Raw genomic sequence first — 23,138 nt, 5'->3', positions numbered from 1 at the left:
TACAGAGTGACCTTTGTCCCTGGAGCTCCCCAGAGAGCTTGCAGAGCACCCTCCCATCATTCTCTGTCCCATCCGTTTTTATCCACATTTTCATCTCAGTGGTCCCTCTTATACTTCATGTATGCTTTGATACATGCTTTGGAAGGAAGCCAAACTTTGTGAGTCATTTTTAGTATTGTGTGTTGGGGTGCAACATAAGAAATTGGAATTTATCTCTTAAACTCTTGTCTCCCTTGCCTCTACCTCCCTAGTGCCTCCCCCTGCCCTCCATTCCTTTCCACCCTCTCTCCAGGAGGGCATGGCCAGCCTCCACTTACCTACTCTCTCCTTCTGTCTTTCTCTGCCTCTACTACTCTCTTAACTCCCATCCCCATGCCTTAAATAAACTCTTTTGTATACTTGAAAGAAAGAAAGAAAGAAAGAAAGAAAGAAAGAAAGAAAGAAAGGAATTTAGGGTCTTGGTTATATTTTGCTGTGCGATTGTAGCCGAGGAGGCTAGTGTCCCAAGCTAAGAAGTTAGGCTGCCTGTTTATTATCTGAGGGTTTCAGAACTCACTCTCAGATGTCAGAGTGCAGCATCATTCAGAACCAGTTTTTCCTAGTCTGTCAGCAAGCAGCAGGGAGGTTGTGCAGAGCAGGTCCACAGGTGGAGCTGTGTGGCAGGAAGCTGATGACTGAGCGGGAGGGAATGGAACCCCCAGGGCAGGGATAAAGGCAAGAGCAGGACCTTGACCAGAACAGGAAAAAAGCAGTAGTAATTAAGGAGGGGAAAGCTCTTGCTCTCAAACTATTTTGGGAAACCACGTGACCATAACCACGGTTTATTGGGCGGGTCTAGGAGAGCAGCTCCTAAGATCCAGTCCTGGGTGACAGGAACTTCCACCGATTGTCTTTCTACCTTCCGGTTTCTGCATTCTAGCTCTCTCTGGACCCGGAAAAGTCTCCTCCGAAGCATTTTCTTGGCTGCGGACCTGGGAGAGTCAGCAGTTCAGCTGCCAGCACTGCAGCTCGGCGGCCCCGGAAGGTCCCAGGTCAGAGGAGCTGCGGGGCTGGGAAACGGGAGGGAGCAGAGCAGGGGGGAGTTTTCCGCAGCTGCTCTTAAGGACGCCACTCTCACAGTTCTGTTGTAGATGTCTCACCACTGATTAGAAGTTTGAGATCCTGTGACCTGGGATTTATCGTGATTCTTTAAAAATGTATTTTACAATTACTGGAATATTCAGTCATAAAATCACTGGTAAACCAGAACACCCTCCCCGCCCCAACCTAAGCTCCCTGGGACAAAACCACCAACCAAAGAGTAGACATGCAGGGACCCATGGCTCCAGCTGCACACTTAGCAGGAAATGGCCTTATTGGTCATCACTGGGAGGGGAGCCCCTTGGTCCTGTGCAGGCTCAATGACCCAGGGTAGGGGAATGCTAGGGCGCTGAGGTAGAAGTGGGTGGGTAGGTGGGGGAGCACACTCATAGAGGCAGGGGGAGGGGATAGTGGGTTTGTGGAAAGGGGATAACATTTGAAATGTAAAAAAAATAACCAATAAAAACATGAAGAAAAAAAAAACCTTGTAAAAGAGCGGTTGCATTATCTATTTCCTAATGAGCCAATTACAAAGATAGTGGAAAGTAAATTTGTTCTTGCTTTCTTGCCTTGTTTTACTAATTGCTTATTCAAGAGAATGCCTTTGGCCCGGTTAATAGGCATCCCCAGAGAGCTTTGTATATAATATTATATGAGGAATAGTGCAGATTTATTGAACCAAAAATTATACTTTATCGAGCCCTACTGTTATGGGTGTAAACACTAATATTTACTAAGCAAACTTTTTAGTGGCCATGAACTTTTTAATCAGAATTGTATGCAGTTTAGGATGTAAGTAAAACATTCAGAAATATGTCTTCATATGCTGAGTTCTTATGTTACTCCTTGGGTCCAAGCAAGCCCAATATTGCAGATCTTAGACCAGACTATTGATTAAAAATAAAGTTTTAGAAAACATCTTTTTACTGAAGGGGTCTGCAACCCTATAGGTAGAACAACAATATGAACTAACCAGTACCCACAGAGCTCATATCTCTAGCTGCATATGTAGCAGAAGATGGCCTAGTCGGCCATCACTGGGAAGAGAGGCCTCTTGGTATTGCAAACTTTATATGCCCCAATACAGGGGAATGCCAGGGCCAAGAAGCCGGAATGGGTGGGTAGGGGAGCAGGGCAGAGGGAGGGTATAGGGAACTTTCGGGATATCATTTGAAATGTAGATAAAGAAAATATCTAATAAGAAAGAAAGAAAGAAAGAAAGAAAGAAAGAAAGAAAGAAAGAAAGAAAGAAAGAAAACAAGAACTGGATTTTTCATAAGAAAAGGGAATTCATTAGCTCAGATTTGGGGAGAAAAATGTTAAAACAGCATGGCACTATAATGTGCACTGTTATAATATGCACTCTAGCAAATGGCACCATTGCAAGGGTCATGTGAATTAAAGAGAGCTCATGTGAAAAGACAGAACTCTAAGGATGGGGATATCACAATCAGATACTCAGAAAGCTAGCACAGGCTACAATGAGAGCTGCATAGTTCTTTCTAATGGCCACTGATCAATGATATGTCATTAATTCTATGTCTTCAAAGTCTCAAGTCTCTTCGGGATGCATTTTCTAATACTTACTGAGTTTTTCAATTCATCCTCATTTCATCTTGAATTCCCTTCAATATTACTATCTTTTTAGTGAATTTACTTTCAAGCTTCTTTGTTATTTAATTGAGCTGTTTATCTTCTCTCAGGCTTCATTCATATCTAGTCTTAATACTGTGACCCTTTACTACTGTTCCTTATGTTGTGATGACCTCCAACTATAACATTATTTTCATTGGTACTTAATAACTGTAACTTTGCTACTGTGATGAATTGTAATGTAAATATCTTTGTTTTCTGATGGTCCATTGAACCTCAAAGGGGTGGCAATCCACAGGTTGAGAACTACTGCTCTATATGTGCAGTAGTCTTTTGATTCATGTTTTCTTTAAACTTCAATGATCTTCGATGAAGACCATGATTCTTCTTTGGGTTATGTGTTCTGGTATTCATCTAGATAATTCTCATAAAAGAATGATTCTATTTAAAAAAAAAAAAGAAAAGAAAACATCTTTTTATACTTATGATCACTCCCCTGTATCAGAAAATTATTTCTTTGGTTGAAGAAAAGCACTCTGCCCTTACATAGGTGGCCAAGCTGTTGTTTTAGAGTTTGTTATCATTCAGTGCTGTGACTGTAGACTTCTGTAGGAGAAATGGGAATTCCTAGACATGCAGATGGGGCTTTTGGCAGAGATCTCTTTTGGACAGTGCAGCAGTCTGGTTTCTGTCAGTGACAATAGTTTTCTTGAAGTCTCCCTAGCTCCTCTTCAGGGTTCAAGGGAGAATGACTGTGCATGTGTCTAAGCCTACACGCTTAGAGGAAAAGGGACACTTTTATTTCTGATTTTCACTCTCCTTCATGTTTATCCTTTTTTAGGCATCATTCATTTTTGTTCCATGAAAAGTTCTGGGTGCTTTCTGAAGACTCTTTCCCATGTGCAGGAGTCACACTCCTCAGGTAGTTCAGCTCACCTGTGAAACTGAGAGCCCTGGATGGTGAAGAGAGGAAACTAGCAAAGGATCCAGGTATGTTAGAGAGAATGAAGAAGGTATAGGGAGAGGCTCCAATCCCAGTAGAAAAAGAACATGAGATTTGTTTTGCCAGATTCTATTTCATTCAAAATATTTCTAGATAATTGCAGTGAGAATAACATCAGAATATACCCATTGTAGGTTTTAGAAGACTTTTTTTTTTTTTCGAGACAGGTTTTCTCTATGTAGCCTTCGCTGTCCTGGAACTCACTCTGTAGACCAGGCTGATTAAGTGCACCACCACCACCTGGCATCAATTGATTCTTACATAGAAAGTCTTTTAAAGAGCCAGGTGTTGGTAGCACAGGCCTTTAATCCCAGCACTCAGGAGGCAGAGGCAGGTGGATTTCTGTGTTAGAGGCCAGCCTGGTCTACAGATTGAGTTCCAGGACAGCCAGGGCTACATAGAGAAACCCTGTCTCAAAAACCAAAAAAAAAAAAAAAAGTATTAATTCACAAGGGCAAATGCAATTTCATTGGTTTGTATGTGAGGGATATTGTCCCCCTCCCATTCACACCCCTGATCATATCTTCATACCAATATTAAACATTTTCATTGTTATAATTTTAATGTATTGTTTAGTCAGAACACTTGATGCCTGTTAGTTTTTTTCTGCTCATAGAGTTTTGGAGCATTGTGTAGTTCCTTTAACTTGTCTTTTATCTTTTACCATTAGTTTCTCAGTTCCCTAAAATAAAGCCAGCAAGATTTTGATAAGATTTGTTTAGAAACTTTGCATAGTATTAAACTCTGTCTATATTACCTTCCCACTGATACCCGCTGTTGTCTGTCTTCTTGTCAGTTTTGCAAGATTTGCACTGCTATAATTTTAATATACTTTGAAATCAGCCTTGGTTTTGATCCTTCTCTCATATATTTTAAAATTTTTTGTGGTTTCTCATTTATACATTTTTGGAATGATTTATCTATATTTAAAAAATGTCTCTGTGATTTTGGTATTTTCAATTTTAAAAACATCCTTTTATATTTTTTCACATTTGACGGAGAAGATGCTAACAGTGACTCAGAATACAAGTGTTTGTGTGTTCGTGTGTCTTCTACTGATGTCAACATTCCAGGTTTTAAAAAGAAAATGTTTTCAATTATTTTTATTATGATTATTCTTTAATTGTTTTTCACAGTCCTGTCACCACTCCCGTCTCCCCATCTCCAAGACGACATCCCCACCTCTCATCCCCACCCACTAGACCTACCCACTCCCTGAGGCCTCAAGTCTCTTGAGGGTTAGGTGTGGAGAAGACATTTTTCGACTCTGTAATCTTTAGTAGGTTTGAAGAATTTTTTTCTTTGTTGTTATTTTTGTTTTTTTGAAACACTTTGTCTAGGTAGTCCTGGAAGTTCTGAAACTCAGAAAATAAACCAATGCTTGAACTGAGACCTCCGCTGCCCCAGCCTCTCCAGTGCTGGGGTAAAAGGCTTGCACCACCTGGCCTTTCTGACTTGTTCTGACATGACCACACTTGAGACTTCTGCATGAGGTTTGAGAAGATTGTTCTTCTCCTGTCGTGTGGATGATTTTCCAAGGTGTGCTACTCATTACAGGTTTTCAGTGCTGTTCATGGTTGTCTTTCTAAATGGTAGATATTGAAGCTTATCTGCATCACCATCTATCTGCTTCCTACAATCATGTCATGATTGTTTAATACATTTGGAAAGTTTTGTGAAATGCATTCATGTTGATCATAGAGTTTTTTGGAAATATACCATTTGATCTTTTGTTAATATACTTTGTTTATAAGTTGATTGATTTTGCTTTTCGTCTTACCTACCATAATTGTTTCCAACCCTCCTAACAGCAAGTCCTTAAAAAACTTCGTTGAGTCTTACCAATTAGTAGTCTTCTTTATTTTTTTAATAAAGTTAGTGACGTTGTAATGGTGCATAGTGATAGCCTCAGAGGCATTGGTGGCACATTTTTCTTTTTCTTTTAAATAGCAGAGTAATTCTCCTTTGAGTAAATGTATCATGTGTTCTTTATTTATTCTTCTGCAGAGGGTCATGTAGATTGATTTCAATTTCTGGCTATTATAGATAAAGATGCAGTGAGCATGTTTGAGCAAGGGTCCTTGGGTAGGTTGGAGTGTACTTTGGGTATACATCCTAGAGCGCTATGGGTGGATCTTGAAGTAGTTTGATTCCCATCAATTTAAGGAATTGCCACACTGATTTCCTTGGTGGCTGTGCATGTTTGCACTCCCTCTAGCAATGGAAGAATGTTTCTATTGCTCCACATCCTCTCCACCATGAGCTGTCACTTCTTTTATTGATTTTTAGCTATTCTGACAAGGATAAGATGGGAATGTCAAAGTAGTTTTAATTTGCATTTCCCTGAAGGCTAAGGGTGATGAATATTTTTTATGCGTTTCTTGGCCACTTGAGTTTTCTCCATTTAGAACCCTCTGTTTTTATTTCAAACCCATTTTTAATTTGGATTATTGGGTTATTTTTTTCACATCTAGTTTCTTCAGTTCTTGCTGTATTTTGGATATTAGTTCTCTATTGGAAGTAGAATTGGTACAATCTTTTCCTATTCTATAGGCTTCTGCTTTGTCCCAGTGATGGTGTCCTTTGTCTTATTGAAGCTTTTCAGTTTCCTGTGATCCCATTTATTAATTGTTGATCTCAGTGCCTATGCTATTGGTGTTTTGTCTTTTGCTTCTTTGTTTTGATTTTTTTTGTTTTTTAAAATAATGTCTTCTCTGACAATATGTTCACTTTTCCTCCTCACTCTATCTTCTGTCAGATTCAGTGTGTTTGGTTTTACATTATGGTGTTTGACCCACTTGTACTTGTGGTTTGTGCTGGGTTATAAGTGAATGGCTCTGCTTAGCTGCACAAAGCCAATGCTACTTTTAGACTCCATTTTATATTTAACTTGCCCTTAGATAGAACTTAGCTACTGAAAAAAACGTCAACTAGCTCTAGGATCTGAGACATCCATAGCATCCACTACTCCTTCCCTATTGATAGCCAATTAGCTCTTAGGAGCAAAGTTCCAAAATGTCCAGATGTCTCAAAAGAGATTGCTTAAGCTAGCAACCACTGTTTATCTAGCCGAAATAATTAGCCAATACAAATGTGTCAAGCTGCAATTTTCACAAGTCAATCAATCATGTAACTGTAAAGTTGGAAATTCTCCTACTCTGCTCTAAGGGTGACGATAAGGCAAGGCTTTAGCACCCTTCTGCTGCATGGGAGAGGTTGGAGGGTCCAAGTTCAAGCTTAAATAAAAATACTTTGGCTTTGTATGTGAGTTGGATTCCTGGCTGTCTCTGGTGATCTCTGAGGACCTTGAGATCTGGGCATAAGAATAAGTATGGATCCATTACCAATCTTTGTTGAAGATGCTATATTTTTTTCAGTTTGTATTTCTATCTTTTTTATCAAGAATAAGGTAGCCAAATATATTTACATATAGGTCTTCAATGCATATTCATTAATCACTGTGGCTATTTCTGCCAATATTTTTGAGGTTTTTATCCTATAGTTCTGTAATAATCTTGAAATTGGAAATGTTGAGAGAAATGTAGAAGTTCTATTATTGTTCAGGATTATTTTAGCTATTGTACATTTTTTGTTTATATATATTAAAGTGCAGTTTCCCATTTAATATCCATGAAGACGTGTGTTGGAATTTGGATGAGAAATGCCTTGAATCTAAAGATTGCTTTTAGTAGGGTGGCTTTTTAGTATTTTAATCCTCTTGCTCCATGAGCATGGGGCATCTTTCTATTTCTTAATATTGTCTTCAATTTCTTCAAAGAATTGAAGTTTTTATTATGCAAGTCTTTCACTTGCTCTCAGAAATATTTATCTTGGTATTTTTCTCTTTCCTTTGTGTTTATCTTTGTGTTACCTGCTTTGTGTGTTCAGGTAACACCAGCTTTGTTCGATGACTTTCTAATATTCCTCTTCTTTGTGTTTATGGCAATATTCTACTTTTGTGTTAGGTATAAGCTTTGTCTACGGAAAGGAGAATTCTGTGCTATTCTGTCCAGTCGTCAGACCCCATTAGAGGAACCCCTTCCTGGTTCAGTCTGTGCGCTTGCTTGATGCGGGTTCCAGTTTTATAATGTAGGAGGTTGACTTATTCACTTATTTCTAGGAACTCTTCAATTCTGATTCACTTGTGTAAGACCTTCCTCAGCCCTGCATATAGTAACACTGATGTCATTGTCATACATTTCAGTGTACCATTTTATTAAATTTTATTTATTTATTTTTTACTTTCCATATTCCATCCCCCACCCTTTCCCCCATCCACCCTCTGTCTGCTCCACATCCCACACCTCCTCCCCACCACACCCCATCTCCCTGTGGATGCCCCCACCCCAAACCCCTCCTGACCTCTAAACTCCCTGGGCCTCCAGTCTCTTGAGGGTTTGGTGCATCATCTCTGAATGAACAGAGACCCAGAAGTCCTCTACTGTGTGTGTGTGTTGGGGGCCTTATATCAGCTGGTGTATGGTGTCTATTTGATGGTCCAGTGTGTGAGAGATCTCAGAGGTCCAGATTAACTGAGAATGCTGGTCCTTCTACAGGATCGCTCTTCTCCTCAGCTTCTTTTTGCCTTCTCTAATTCAACAACAGGGGTCAGCTGCTTCTGTCCATTGGTTGGGTGCAAATATCTGCATTTGATTCTTTCAGCTGCTTGTTGGGGTCTTTCGGAGGACAGTCATGATAGGTCCCTTTTTGTGAGCATTCTGAAGCCTCAGTAATAGTGTCAGGCTTTGGGACTTCTCCATGAGCTGGATCCCACTTTGGGCCTGTCGCTGGACCTTCTTTCCTCAGGCTCCTCTCCCTTTCCATTTCTGTAATTCTTTCAGACAGGAACAGTTATGGGTCAGAGTTGTGACTGTGGGTTGGCCACTCCATCCCTCCCTTGATGTCCTGTTTTCCTGCTGGGCATGTGCTCTAGTTCCCTCTCCCTGTTGGGTGTTTCATCTAAGGTCCATCCCTTTGAGTCCTGGGAGTCTCTCACCTCCCAGGTCTCTGATGCATTCTGGGGTATCCCCCCAACCTTGTATTTCCTGAGGTTGCCTGCTTAAATTCTTTTTGCTGGTCCTCAGGCCTTTTCTCTCATCCAATATCAGATCAGGTTTCCCTCTCCCTCACACTCCCCTTCCCACACTGTCCACCTTCTCTCCCAGGTCCCCTTCTTAGCACTAATTCTAGTACAGAGAGTCACTCTTTTCCTTCCTTCCTTCATTGCTTTCTTTCTTTCTTTCTTTCTTTCTTTCTTTCTTTCTTTCTTTCTTTCTTTCTTTCTTTGGGTTTTTGGGGTTTTTTTTGTTTGTTTGTTTGTTTTGTTTTTTTCAAGACAGGGTTTCTCTGTGTAGCCCTGGCTGTCTTGGACCTCACTCTTTAGACCAAGCTGGCCTGGAACTCAGAAATCTGCCTGCTTCTGCCTTTCAAGTGCTGGGATTAAAGGCATGTGCGGCCACTGCCTGGAACTCTTTTAGTTTTGAGTAGGTGAGCATTGCTTTGCCAGTACCTAATCTCTGCAGAGAGACATGTCTGTTATATTGAACTATACGGTTTTATAATCTTTGAATCAATTTCATTAATTTCTATATAACCCCCAAAATACCTCTTTAAATTCTACTTGTATTTTTACATTTTAAAAAAGGTTTATTTATTTTCTGTATATGATTACTCTCTCTGAGTGTACACCTTCACATGTGCCTGCCAGAAGAGGGCATCAGATCACATTGTGCATGGTTGTGATCTACCAAGTAGATACAGCAGTGATGTGAGCACACTAGATACAGTGCTGAGAGCAGTGGAGACAGCTCAGGTGAAGTAGCACCCCTCCAATGGTCTATGTGTCATCTCCTGATTCCAAGATCCTTGCAGATCATTTTTAGTATTAATAAAGTACAGCACAGTTGGAGAATCATTTATAGAATCCTCTTTGTCTACTGGCACTGTAACATGTTAGAAAACCAGATGGAGAATGTTTTTCTCATATGTTGATCTAATTGATTAGCCAAACCTGTTCTCACTGTGAAGCAGAACAAAGACTCCTATAAGGTATAGAGAAAGACTGTAGCAAAGGGATCATGGATATTTTGGAGGTATTGGGGTAGAATCAGTGGGGAGCTCAAGTGACAGTGGAAATGGGATGGGAGGAGCACTGCAGAGATGTCTCAGTAGTGACCAGCATTTCCTCATCTTATACAGCCATGGGTATAGTTCTCAGCATCCCCATGATGTCCAGAAACATTTTATGCATTCCGTTCCAAGAGATCTGGTGCCTTCATTGAACCTCACCAGCCACCATGTACAAACACAGAGCTCATACATACATGGTGCAAAACACTCCTACTCATAAGCTAGAATAGAAACATTATAAACATTTTTTAGAGCAGTGAGATCACCCATTCTGTTTATATAGAAATGGTTTTGGAATATTCTACTGTGAATCATCTCATGATTAGCCTATTACACACATTACTGACTTTCTGTGTAATAATTAATACTAACAGAAAGTATACTTTATTTGACTGCATGTGTATGATGATATCCTTATTCCATTTGTATCACTTTTTTGGTGTACATATCAATAATATCTAAATTTAATTACCTTCATTTAAGCATTATTTCCTCAAGTTTTCTTTCCTGATCTTTTAACTTTGAAGGGTTCAGTAGCTCCTTTATAATCATTTCCTTTTGTGGTCAGTTTCCCTTTTACTGATACAATGCTAGCAGGACCTTGATAAGGATTGTTTAGTATATCTACAGAGTGGGAAACTGTGTGTCTTATCTTACCATTGATTTCTCCTGTTGTTTCTTAATGGTTTCAACTGAAATAATTTTGATTTTGAAATCTTGGTTTAATATTTTGAAGGTCTAGAATGGTCTGTGCTTTCTCAAAATTCTACCTGTAGTCGGATTTACCTTGTTCATAAACACATTGCTTTGAATCTTCACAAATCAGAAACTTTCTTGTTGCGTGTTCCTGTGTTTGAAAGAGAACTGCTACCCTTTTGTCATGTCATGTCTGTAATTTGTTTTGATATGCTGTTACTGTTAAGTATATGCTGATCACTGAGTATTTATCAGTTCAGGAATGTACAGGAAGAAGTTATTTCATACAAAACCGCCTGTGATAGTTGAAACTTATGTGAATTCTTTGCTGTTTCCTTATTGAAGAATCTGTACACTGACTTGCTAGGTGAATGCAGGAAGTTTGATCCCTACTGACTCTATGTTCCTCAGCTTTTTCTGTTTCTTTTCCTGAAAGATAAATTACTAGAGAACCTTGAGTGCAGACATTGACTATCAGAAATGAGATTCTTCATGCACATTAATTGAGAATGTTGTTTATTATTAAAGATGTGTAACGTGGAGATTCCACACAGAAGATTGGTTTCAGAATGAATCACAAAATATGAGCCAACTATGATGAGTAGTGCTCACATACGAGCTATAACATGTTCTTGACTGTCAGATATCGTTCATCAGCATCTGTCATTTCATTATGTTTCTTGTAAAAGAAAAACGTAGGTTGATATTGAGCAAATGTGGAGACAAATGCATTAAACAGGAGAAAGAATTTCCCATCTGTGATTTGAAGGGTGAATGTTCAGACTTTAACTCTAATGTGTGTGTGTGGGTGCAGCAGGTGCATAGACAGCATCAGGAAACCTGATATCAATGGGGTACCTGTGAGATCCTGGAACTCTGGACCCTCTCCCAATTCGGTTAACAGTTTTTGAACAGATAATACAGAAGGAAACTGCAGAAATGAAGTCAATTGTACTCCTTTCTTCTATTTTTTTTTAATTTAACTAAGTATATGTATTTTAAAAAATTTATATGTCTGACCATGGTTGAACATTTCATTACTGGATCCTTTTAGCTTGTAAATGGTATCACAGCTGAAGGATAGACTCCTTCCCTTTTTTAAAACAAATTCAAAGGAAAAAAAAAAACCCCACATGATCATCTCATTAGATGCTGAAAAAAGCATTTAACAAAATGCAATACCCCATTCATGTTAAAAGTTTTGGAAAGCTCAGTAATTCAAGGCCCATTCCTAAAAATAATAAAAGCAATATACAGCAAAGTAATAGCCAACATCAGACTAAATGGAGAGAAACTTGAAGGTGCCAAACTTGATTTTTTTTCCCATTTTTTATTAGGTATTTATCTCATTTACATTTCCAATGCTATACCAAAAGTCCCCCATACCCACCCCCCCACTCCCCTACCCACCCACTCCCCCTTTTTGACCCTGGCATTCCCCTGTACTGGGGCATATAAAGTTTGCAAGTCCAATGGGCTTCTCTTTGCAGTGATGGCCGACTAGGCCATCTTTTGATACATATGCAGCTAGAGACAAGAGCTCCGGGGTACTGCTTAGTTCATATTGTTGTTCCACCTATAGGGTTGCAGTTCCCTTTAGTTCCTTGGGTACTTTCTCTAGTTCCTCCATTGGGGGCCCTGTGGTCCATTCAATAGCTGACTGTGAGCATCCACTTCTGTGTTTGCTAGGCCCTGGCATAGTCTCACAAGAGACAGCTATATCTGGGTACTTTCAGCAAATTCTTGCTAGTGTATGCAATGGTGTCAGCGTTTGGAAGCTGATCATGGGATGGATCTCTGGATATGGCAATCACTAGATGGTCCATCCTTTTGTCACACTTCCAAATTTTGTCTCTGTAACTCCTTCCATGGGTGTTTTGTTTCCTATTCTAAGAAGGAGCTGCCAAACTTTTTAATGTGTCTCTGTCACATCACTTCTGTGTGATTGTCTTTCCTGAGCTGGCACTCACCCTGGCACTGTAAGAAATTGTCCTTGGTGCTCCATGAATTCTATCTCACTGTTCTTTGATTTAAGTCTCTACAGCAGGTAATTAAGGAATAATTAAGAGCAGGTGACGTGGCTTGGCTGTTAAGAGTGCTTGTTCTTCCAGTTTCCAGGTTCTGTTCCCTGTGTTTGCCTGGAAACTTTATATCTATTCAGAATTCAGACTCCATCTCTCTTCTGCCGCCTGGAGGCTGTGTGCATGAACTGCACAGAGCAACGAGGAGGCAAAAATACTCAACTTAAAATAATAAACCTTATTTAAGAAAAGAAACAGCAAGCAATCTGGAGGTATTGAACACTGTCAAGATAACAGTAAAGAAAGGAACATAGAGTTGTCACTCCTCTTGTGGGACTGAATATGGAGCCTGGATACGGAACAGGATTGCTGTCAGACCCCCTCATGTCAGCATTGGAATTGTTAAGAATGGTCCCTCTGTGTGATAAATAAAGTTGTTTTTGTACCTGGACTCCAGAGAGGGGAATATCTCATGTCGATTGTAATGTGGCAAAGCTTTATCATATGAATGATATAGATAGGTACGTAGCAGTAAGTTTTATTAGGATCCATCCTATTTTCAGGGTAATTTATCAAACCAGAAAGTCTTCTCTTACTTAAAAGTTGTCTTGGGACTGTTATACTGGTGAGCCTACTTTACTGGACATGTTTGTTTTGCAGCACTAACTAGCATTCAGCATCTGAGGACAGTACCTGATGATTTGTTTGCCCAGTAGCTTACAGAGCCCTGTTAGCAATTTGAATTCTACACCAGAGTGTCCATAACTTTCTTAGACAATGAATGCAGGAAAATGCATCTGCATTAGTAGAATATGTTGAATTAAGGGTTCTGTTTTAATTCTGTCCTACCCAGCAACGTCTTCCATGTTGTTCATATGCAAAGTGCATTGAAACCAAACACATTGAGTGAAATTCTCACTGTCACTCTCATTCACGTGTGTGTGGGACCTAGGTAGCTCCATTGTTCTGAACAGAGGAGGATGTGGGCATGTGTCTCATAGGTTTGTGAAAAGTCCCAACAGTCCCACATAGTGCCCCTGGGCAAGACCCTCTCTTAATCATCTTTCCCATCCCTTGTTACTCACATTTTGATCCTATTCATCCCACTCATGTTTCATGTATGTTTTGAAGCAGTTTTGTATTGGTATCAAGGCTGTCATGTGTCCATAATTCCAACTGTGCTGGTATATGACAATATGGATTTCCATAACCCTTCCTCCAGCTTTTACCACCTTTGCCCTCCCTTCACCTCATTTATTATACTCAGTAGTCTCTCAAATGACAATTTTTTTGTTGCAAACTATGACTGTATGATTTATTAGGCTTTCAAGCAGCACCAGGCTATGGTATAAGTAGAATCATTTCAAGGAAATTCCAGTATTCCTATATAGCAGTACATCAGGCATAGGTTCTGTCTTGGGCCTGTGATCTTTCCAGTCATTGCCTTTTGGCTGGCTTCTAGTACCAGCTATATATTTCCTTTGTGGCTGACCTCAGACCAAACCAGAAAGTCTTCTCTTAACGTAAAAGTTGTCTTGGGACTATTATGCTGTTGAGCATACTTTGCTGGACATGTTTGTTTTGCAGCACTAGCTAGCATTCAGCATCTGAGGACAGTAGCTGATGAGTTCTTTGCCCAGTAGCTTACAAGGCCCTGTTGGCAATTTGGATTCTACACCAGTGTATCCATGACATTTTTAAACAATGAGTGGTCTGCTGATTTCTCAGCATATTCTCCAGCAATGTATAAAACCAAGTGATATTTTCTTGTAGTTTTATATAGCTTATTAAGAGTATTATCAGAATGGAGCTTTCTTATGAAATGTTTATAGTTTTTGAATTGAATAATCATGATTCCCAAATTATGTAATTTGGGAAAAACTGCATCCTTGTTTTCTTTTTTGGTTCATGGAAAATGTTCTAAGTGTTAACTTGCTGTTTGTTAGCACTGATACACTGTTATGAGTTAGTGTGAAGCCATTGCACGTCCTTTTCTTTCTTCTGAATACAGTGGAATGATGGAGGCTGTGTTCAAATTATGTAACGATGAGTTAGATTGTTGACTATATCTTGATTATCCTGAGGTATATTCCTTCTGTTCTCATATTCTTCAGTGCTTTCATAGTGAACCCGTGTGACATTTTGCCCCAGACGTTTTATGGATATGTTGACAGGGTGGTGTGTCTTCCCTCACTGGTTTACATATTTTGTGCTTTGAATTGTTTGTGTTGTGGATCTTGAAACAGTCTTACATTGTTGGTATGAAATCAACTCGTTCCCTTTCTGTATCCATTATAGAGAATCTGTTTGTTAATGTAAATCCTTGCAACTACTCTATAATTTTTTTTCCTTTGTAATTTTTTTGTTCATCTGTTTTTTTAAGTCAAGGTAAAGTCAGCTTTGTGTGATGACTGTCTAACACCCTCATTCTTTCATTATTCTGCATATTCTGGAATATCCGCTGTTTAAGATTATTACAGGGTTTCTAAAAGAATTGGAGATTTCATTGCTGAGTCTGTGTAGTCCGCAGACATTGTTAGTGGAGATACTGTGTCAGGACTTGCTCATTGCCTGACCTAGTTTTATGACATAAACGGTTGATAGTCACTTGTTTCTAGAAAAATCAATCTTTCCCCCTTTGATTCTCATTAGTTTTGTATGACTTTCCACAGCATTCCATCCATCTGTTTCCCATTGTCACACTAAACTACTTGGGCAGTGGCATAGAAAGAGACCATCCAAGTCGCTGTTAAATGTCTGGAGAAGTATTTGATATGAGAGAAATGTAGGGTCAATATAATACATAAAAAGTTACATATATGCTAATATCAACAAAATTTTGTGTAGTAATACTATGTCAACATTCAGAATGAGTTCTTATTTTTAGACATATATAATTTGTATTCCTGTGTGTGAATGTACATATGTATAAGTATATATAAGAGGAGACCCATGTCACACGTTTTTACTTTCATGTGGAATTACAAGGGTTATCATAATAGGGGAAATCCGTAGCAGCCAGGAACTGTTTCAATTTACAACTGCACTATCATAATGGGTATTATAGCTCTGAAAATTATGTTTTCTCGTGGAACCATGAAGATTAAATAAGATATGGAATAAAATATACTCAGACAAAAGATGATATAGAATGAGTCCTTTATAAATCTGCGTGTACTGTGGAAATGATTCACTTTATCTTCATGCATATCCTCTTATGAGTAGCAGCCCTCAGAGAGTTTCTGTCATACTTGCATCTTGATGATTCTGCCTTGGCATTGCCTAGAACAGTTCTCAACCTGAGGGTCATGATGCCTTGGGGCATAGACTCTTTCACAGGAGTCACCTAATGCTATCGTAAATGATATATTTCTGATTGTCTTAGGGACTGATACACCCGTATTATATCAATCTACAGATAGGCCTACTACATGTTCATACATTAATTCATGAGTTCCTTGTACTGTATTAAAAGGTTTCAGCTTTAGAAAGGCCTAGAAACATGTCTTAGAACATTTAGCACATGGACATTCCAATTAAAGACATGTGTGCCCTGCTTTGTAATATCCTTCTTATAAATGCTTTTACATGCATTTTAGTGGTCAATATTTCCCCACAAAGGTGTGCATGCAATTTAGAAAAGAATTCCACATTGAAAGGAAGAGTTATTGGAAAGATACATTTTACCTCAGGAACAATATAAAACCTTCATAGATGATGATGGAAGTGGCTGTAACTCGACCCGATGATGATTTATCAGTTTGGAAAAAAAACACAAAACATGATATTTGATGGATTGAATCTGTGTCTGTACATCAGGACAGTAGGACACACATGGAAAATAGATGTACTGTATCTGCAAGGTAGAATGACATGAAATGTGACCAAATGGTCAGATATTGTGTCCTAGTGTGATGACTCTATTTAATGCTCGGCATTCATTTAGTCCCCACTGGTCTTTAGCCTATGGCTCTAGTCCTTGAAAAGTTTCCAGCAATAACTCTGAGTAGTAGTGTTTTACAGCAGGTGTGTATGTGCTCTGTTTGTGCCTGCTGCCTGCCGAGGTTAGAAAAAGGCCTCAGATTGTAGTCATTTTACTTGTCACATTAAATATATCATCCATGTTCTCCTTTCTGTAGGAATGTTGACAAGTTTTCTGGTATCATTTTCATTTTTATGTTTTTTTTATATGGTTTAGCATTGTTCATAAAGGAGGTGTATTTATTTTCACTTTTAATTTTTCAGGTGAGAGTAACAAGAAGAATGAATGCTTCTCTCCTAAATGCTCCTCAGGTCAGTGTCTAGTCTACCTTTCTTAGAAATTCCTCTTATTATTTAAGCCATTTGAAACTTTAGTTCTCTACCTCTGGTAATGTTACCAAAAGTGTTTTGCTTCTTTAATTTATCTTGTTCTTCGCCAATGGTCAAAATTAAGCCTTTAGATCTTTCACTTCAAATGGGACAAGCACAGCCTTGTGCTGTTCTATTTTCACTGGATTTTATACTATGAGAACATACATTTCCAAGGAGTGAAGAACTGCAGTTCTGGTAGAGAAAATATTGTAGATGATGCTCAAATAATATTTTAATGACTAATTTTTACATTGGTGCCCTTTTATATTCCTGGGGAAGGGAGGTCTCAGGTGCTACATAAGTTGCATTTTAGGAATAGTAAGGTTTCTAGAAACATCTTTCTGAATGTAGCTTTTCAAATACATGGTCACTGACATCACGGAGCAATATATGGATGAGTAGAGTTTATGGGGAAGTAGAATTAGAATATATTCACTGTCTTAAATCCTAATAGTAAATATTTCAACTCCATAGAGGAACAGATGATGGAAGGAATATGTAGCTTTCTCTGACCGTAACATTGATGTGTTTGTGAGGACATGCAGATTGCAGTATTCTGGCATCTCTTTTTGGCCTTTTGTGTTACACAGTGAACATGAGTGTGTTGACAAATGAAATTTGTTTGTCTCTAAGTGGCTGCGCAGTGTTCAGTGTGGTCAGTTCTCAATATACAGATGATTATTTTCTTTTACTCCTTTGTTTCATTTTTTAGAAGTAGTGTAAGCACTACTCTGTGTACCTTTTTATTTATGGAATATATTAGTAGGGTTTTTCTGAGGAGTATTACCTTATTACTTCCTATAAGCCATGTAATTTCAGTCATGAATGAATGTTCCTCTTCATTTGTTCTCTTTTTTTCTTTAATGGGAAGAATTCTCCGTCCACCATATGGATATGTTTTCCCTCTCTTCCAAGCTATGTATTGCATAGAGAAAAACTCTGAGGAGTTGTGGCACTGCTTCTTTACAAAAACATTTTATTTAACTGTTTAAGTATATAAGCGGTCGTCTGTATGTTTTTATGTATAGTGAGTGACATGCATGTGAATCCCTGAATTCAGAATCAGTCTCCTGAGACTGAAGACAGCCATGCTAGTTCTCAGCAATGTGTGTAGAAAGAAAGGAAAAGAAAGTTAAAACTAGATGATGTAAGTTTTCATTTAAGTCAATCTCACAAGCAATAATGTATTTAAAAGAATGTAATTCAATTTCAAAACACAATTTCAACAAAGAAAATTATTCTACTTCATCTGAGAGCATCATCACATATACCATTTATATATATATATATACATGTCTAATTATTCTGTAGTAAAAGACCATATGGACTGTATCAAATTGTTATTATCTGTATTACATATGTCAACTTTGAGAAAGTTTTAGATAATTTTAATGCTGTCCAAATCTCTATTTCTTTTATATCTTTTATTGTGGCGAATATAGCCTCATAAAATACCTTTACAAAGTACTTGAATCTGTGTGTCCTTTGGAATGTTGAATGTGTTCACTGATATTACACTCTTCTGTTTAAAGAAAAAACTGTGGTTTATAATTTATCTGACAATTCTGCATTCACATTCTACCTCTTTGTTCTAGAAAGAGTACAGCATTGCACATAGGCTGCAGGATGTCGACTAAGCATTTTAGAATAGAGTCAGGTGAGACCCCGCTGAAGATAAGATTAATATAGTGTTCATAGTTGAGCAAGGCTGACAGCTGTAGAATTTAGAAGCACAGTTTTACTCCTTGTAACTTGACCATCTGTGATGTGACACTGGGATTCTGTTTGATAGAAACCCGTACTTCATAATGGTACATTCTTCCATGTGGACCTCACATGTGTATGTTATATTACCTAAAAGCTTGCTGTTTATGACTCCATTATGTAATCCTGTTCCAGAGAAAAGTAGAGTACAATAAAGACTATGACTCTTTTAAGTAACATCCTTTTTAAAAATTAAATTTCAGTTTTCTTTTATGTATGTTGGTACATTTGCCTGATGTATGCATATGTTGCTATATTTTACTACGTCCGGTTGAGTTCAGAAGACAGTATTGGTTTTTGAAGGATTAGAAATAAAAGTTTGCTGTATAGTTCATGTGTATGCTTGGAAGCAATTTAGAATTATAGAATCCCAACTGGACACAAATTTCCAAATGAAGTGATAGTGGCATCTTCATCTGTTGCTAAGTTCTTAGAAAACACAAGAAAATTCATGAAGGAGAGAGACCTTAGGAATGGACTCAGTATAGTATGTCATCCTATGCATCGTCTTATAAGAGCAACAATGCTTAACTTCTGATACATTTATATAGCACTTCTAGAAGATGTTGTTTGTCCTCAAATATTTCCTATGACTCATTTTTATCATAATGTGCCTCTTATTCTTTTGGTCGTTTTGATCCAGGAAAACACTTTTGTCCAGCAGCATATGATGAACAGGTAATTTTCTATTACAGAGTCAGATAACATTCAAGGACGTGGCTATGCACTTCTCACAGGAGGAATGGGAATGTCTTGACTGTGCTCAGAGGGCATTGTACATGGATGTGATGTTGGAGAATTACAATAATCTGTTTTTTGTGGGTAAGAATACTCTTCTTGTAGAATTCCTGACTCATTCTTTGAATTTACCTACTATTTGCTTATATAAACCCTCTGACATATCTAAAGACTCCCAGAATAAAGGAAATCGTGGTTACCAACATAAGTTCTTTACTGTGTTTCCTTTACAATTCTCTTCATTCTTTGTAAGAGTATCCAGTATTGTATTCTATGTAATCTCTCAAAACATGTTATGTACTTTTAATCAAAACTTCAAAATTAAAAAACCACTGAATAGTCAGAGCAAGAAAATATATTGCTACAACTGTAGTAATTTTACTGTTGCATTAAAGTCTTCAATTGTTTATGAATTTTAAATATCGGGAAGGTTCTGAATAGAGAAAGAACTACTTCTTGTGTGAATTTGGGTGTTACTTATTTATTTCGTTTTTTTACCTGTGGTTTCTATGTTTAGTCCTGGTACAGCATGGCTTTTATATCATGAGTTCCATGCCAATGAATTCATAGCTGGCCCAAGCTAGACTTTGTTACTCTGTCACGAAACATTAACAAAAAATAGAGAAACTTTTTTTACATGGTCATTCAGGGAGATCCATTCTCAAAGTCCTTTACTTCTACATCATCTATTCTTTTTACTTTCTGCCAAGCACAGTGGTAAATAAAAAATAGAGGCTATTGTTTCCTGTCATTTGTTATGCATGAATTTTGAGATTGTTCTAAGCATCCATGTAATGATTGTGAAACAAGAAAGATCACTTTTGAGAGTTCCATCCTTGAGAATCACTAATTTACATTAGACAATTTCAGGAAACATGGGATATTGTCTTATTCATCCACTAATCCCTGTCATCTCTAAATGCATTCCTTTTTTTCAGAGAATCATTGCATGTGTCCTAAATTTGAGAACATGTTGGATCAAGACCTACAGCATATTATCCACAAGCATGCAAATATCCAAGTGAAATCTTATGAATGTCATGAGCTTGGCAAAGTCATCCATGAGTTCACCGGAAGTATACCTTATAAAACTAACCTCAGGTCTACATCTGTTGAATCATCAAACCTAAGCAGACATGAAACTAAAAACAACAGAGAACCTTGCAAATATAAAAACCATGTAAACTGTTTCAATTTGTGCTCTACCATTAGTCGAAATCAAGGAATCAAGATAGGAAGGAAAGAATACAATAGTGCAAAACTTGATAATGTTTTTGACTCTAAAGAAACCCTCATGTTGAAACAAACCAAAAGTGGAAAGACACCTTACAAATGTAGTGAATGTGCCAAATGTTTTGCCAAGAAATGCTGGTTTAGAAAACATCAGATAACTCATACAGGAGAGAAACCCTACAAATGTAGTGAATGTGATAAATCCTTTACCCAGAAAGGCAGTCTTAGTATTCATCAGATGCGTCATTCAGGCAAAGAACCTTACAAATGTAGTGAATGTACCAAATGTTTTGCCCAGAAATGCTGGTTTAGAAAACATCAGAGAATTCATACAGGAGAGAAACCTTACAAATGTAGTGAATGTGGCAAATCCTTTACCCAAAAAAGCAGTCTTAGTATTCATCAGATGTATCATACAGGCAAGAAACCTTACAAATGTAGTGAATGTGAGAAATGTTTCATTCAAGTTGGTGATCTTAGAAGACATGAGAGAATTCATACAGGAGAGAAACCTTACAAATGTAATGAATGTGACAAATGCTTTAGGTATAAAAGCAGCCTTAGAAGTCATCAGAGAGTTCATAAAGGGGAGAAGCCTTACAAATGTAGTGAATGTGACAAATACTTTTCCCACAAAGGCAGTCTTAGTATTCATCAGAGAATTCATACAGGAGAGAAACCTTACAAATGCAATGAATGTGACAATTTCTTTACCCGAAAAGACAGTCTTAATGTCCACCAGAGAGTTCATACAGGAGAGAAACCTTATAAATGTAGTGAATGTGACAAATGCTTTTCCTATAAAGGCGATCTTAGAAAACATCAGAGAATTCATACAGGAGAAAGAACCTTACAAATGTGAATGTGACGTGTGTTTTACCCTAAAATTCAATCGCCATCTTCATTTGAGAATTCATACAAGAGAGAAGCCTTACAAATATAATGAATGTGACAAATGCTTCAGCCAAAAACAATCTCAGCTCTTATCAGAGAATGCCTACAGTAGACACTTTCACAAATGAAGTGAATGAGAAAAACCCGTTTCCAAGGAAGATCATCTTAGAATTCATCAGAGACTATATATAGGAGAAGGAAATTATAAATGTACTAAATGTTCAAATCCTTCAGTGTTGGTTCACCATTTAAAATACATCAAAGAATGCATTCAGGATTAAAAAAAAACTTATGAATTTGATATATGAGGAAAGGTCTTTACCCAAATCTCAGACCTAAGAAAATACCTGGTTATTTATATTCAGAAAAAAGTGTCCACTGGAAAACTATGGCATGTGCTTTATTCCAGCAGTATTGTTGGCAACACTTGAAGCTCCACGCTAGAGAATATTATATATTCGAGGAAGTTGGAAAAACATTGAAATAATCCTCAAATCTTAGGAGCGACCCAGGGTTTATGCTCAGAGAAACTGAAAATGCAGCAATGAAGGAAATCTTTCATTAAAAGTTTTTACTTGTTCACTTTTAAATATGTCATGATGGAGAAGCTAAAAGAATATGGAGTTGTATAATTTTTCCTGGAGACTGAAATGATCTATTTCAAAGAGAAGCTGTGAAATACATGCCTCAAAACAGCTAATGAAACTGACAGCATTCTGTATTTTTAACTCAAATGAACATACTCCAATTATACTTCTTAAAAGAAGATTTGACAAACTGAGCCACATATATAAGATGCTGCTTATCCTGTTCAGATGCCTACAGATAATCGGTTTGCTTCCAATGTCCACTACTTATTATCTGTTTCTTATGCTGGTTTTAAGTTTCAGGATAGCAATTGTCTTTCAGTCCCTTGTGCTCTCATTTACTAACTGCTTCCCCTAAGTGCTGTATGTAACTACAATAAATCTCACTGGTTTAACAAGTTGAACTTGGCTGTTTCCATTTTACAGTTGGGATAGGTAGATGAATGTGTGTGTGTGTGTGTGTGTGTGTGTGTGTGTGTGTGTGTGTGTGGCATCTCCCAAGAAAATGTTCCTGGCAAAAGTGTGCTAAACCCATTAATATTTTCTGCAAACTTGTAACATAAAATGAATATTAGAGCAATGTTTATAAAGCTTGGGTAGCAACACCTTTGAGGGTGGAATGAACTTCTCAGAGGGGTTGCTAAAAACCATAAGAAAATGTATTTTCAGTGGTCTCAGGAGTGAGACACCCTTCTTTTGTCTCCACATGAGTCTGCTTGCATATGAGTACTTTAAATTATATGAAAGTGATGTAAGATTAGGAGAGTTGGCACCAGTGTTCTAAAGAGAAAGTATTTGTGTTAAATAAAATAGAGAAGATTTTGTTCATTGTTTCAGGATTTCTGCCATTGTAGTATTAGTTTCAGTTAAAATGGCTCCCCACAGACAGAATGTAGATGCCTTGGGAGCCTGAGCAATAATGCTGCTCTCTTCCTTGAATTCGACCTTAAGAAAAAAAGTATCCATGGGCAAATACTAAAGACCATCATCGAGTTCTCCTCTCCTATTGCACTTTAACACTCAGTTCTATATGCATCAAGTAATGAA

At 37.9% G+C, this 23,138-nt stretch overlaps 1 protein-coding gene across 2 annotated transcripts; it reads left to right on the top strand.

Moving 5' to 3' along the window:
- The first annotated feature begins 677 nt into the window (after positions 1-677).
- Positions 678-22,495, top strand: Zfp947 (zinc finger protein 947). 2 transcript variants are annotated; one of them, NM_177596.3, is made up of 5 exons: positions 873-1,031; positions 3,515-3,663; positions 16,768-16,815; positions 19,335-19,461; positions 20,316-22,491. In NM_177596.3, exons 3-5 carry the CDS (start codon positions 16,786-16,788, stop codon positions 21,470-21,472), a joined length of 1,314 nt encoding a protein of 437 aa, NP_808264.1. In that variant the 5' UTR covers positions 873-1,031; positions 3,515-3,663; positions 16,768-16,785; the 3' UTR covers positions 21,473-22,491. The 2 variants fall into 2 exon arrangements, with proteins under 2 accessions (XP_030105481.1, NP_808264.1); XM_030249621.1 differs by lacking the exon at positions 3,515-3,663 and having other exon boundaries at positions 678-1,031; positions 20,316-22,495.
- The last annotated feature ends 643 nt before the right edge of the window (positions 22,496-23,138 follow it).

This window comes from Mus musculus, chromosome 17, assembly GCF_000001635.26.
Source record: "Mus musculus strain C57BL/6J chromosome 17, GRCm38.p6 C57BL/6J".
Classification (NCBI taxonomy): domain Eukaryota; kingdom Metazoa; phylum Chordata; class Mammalia; order Rodentia; family Muridae; genus Mus; species Mus musculus.
This window is presented reverse-complemented; position numbering and strand designations above follow the sequence as displayed.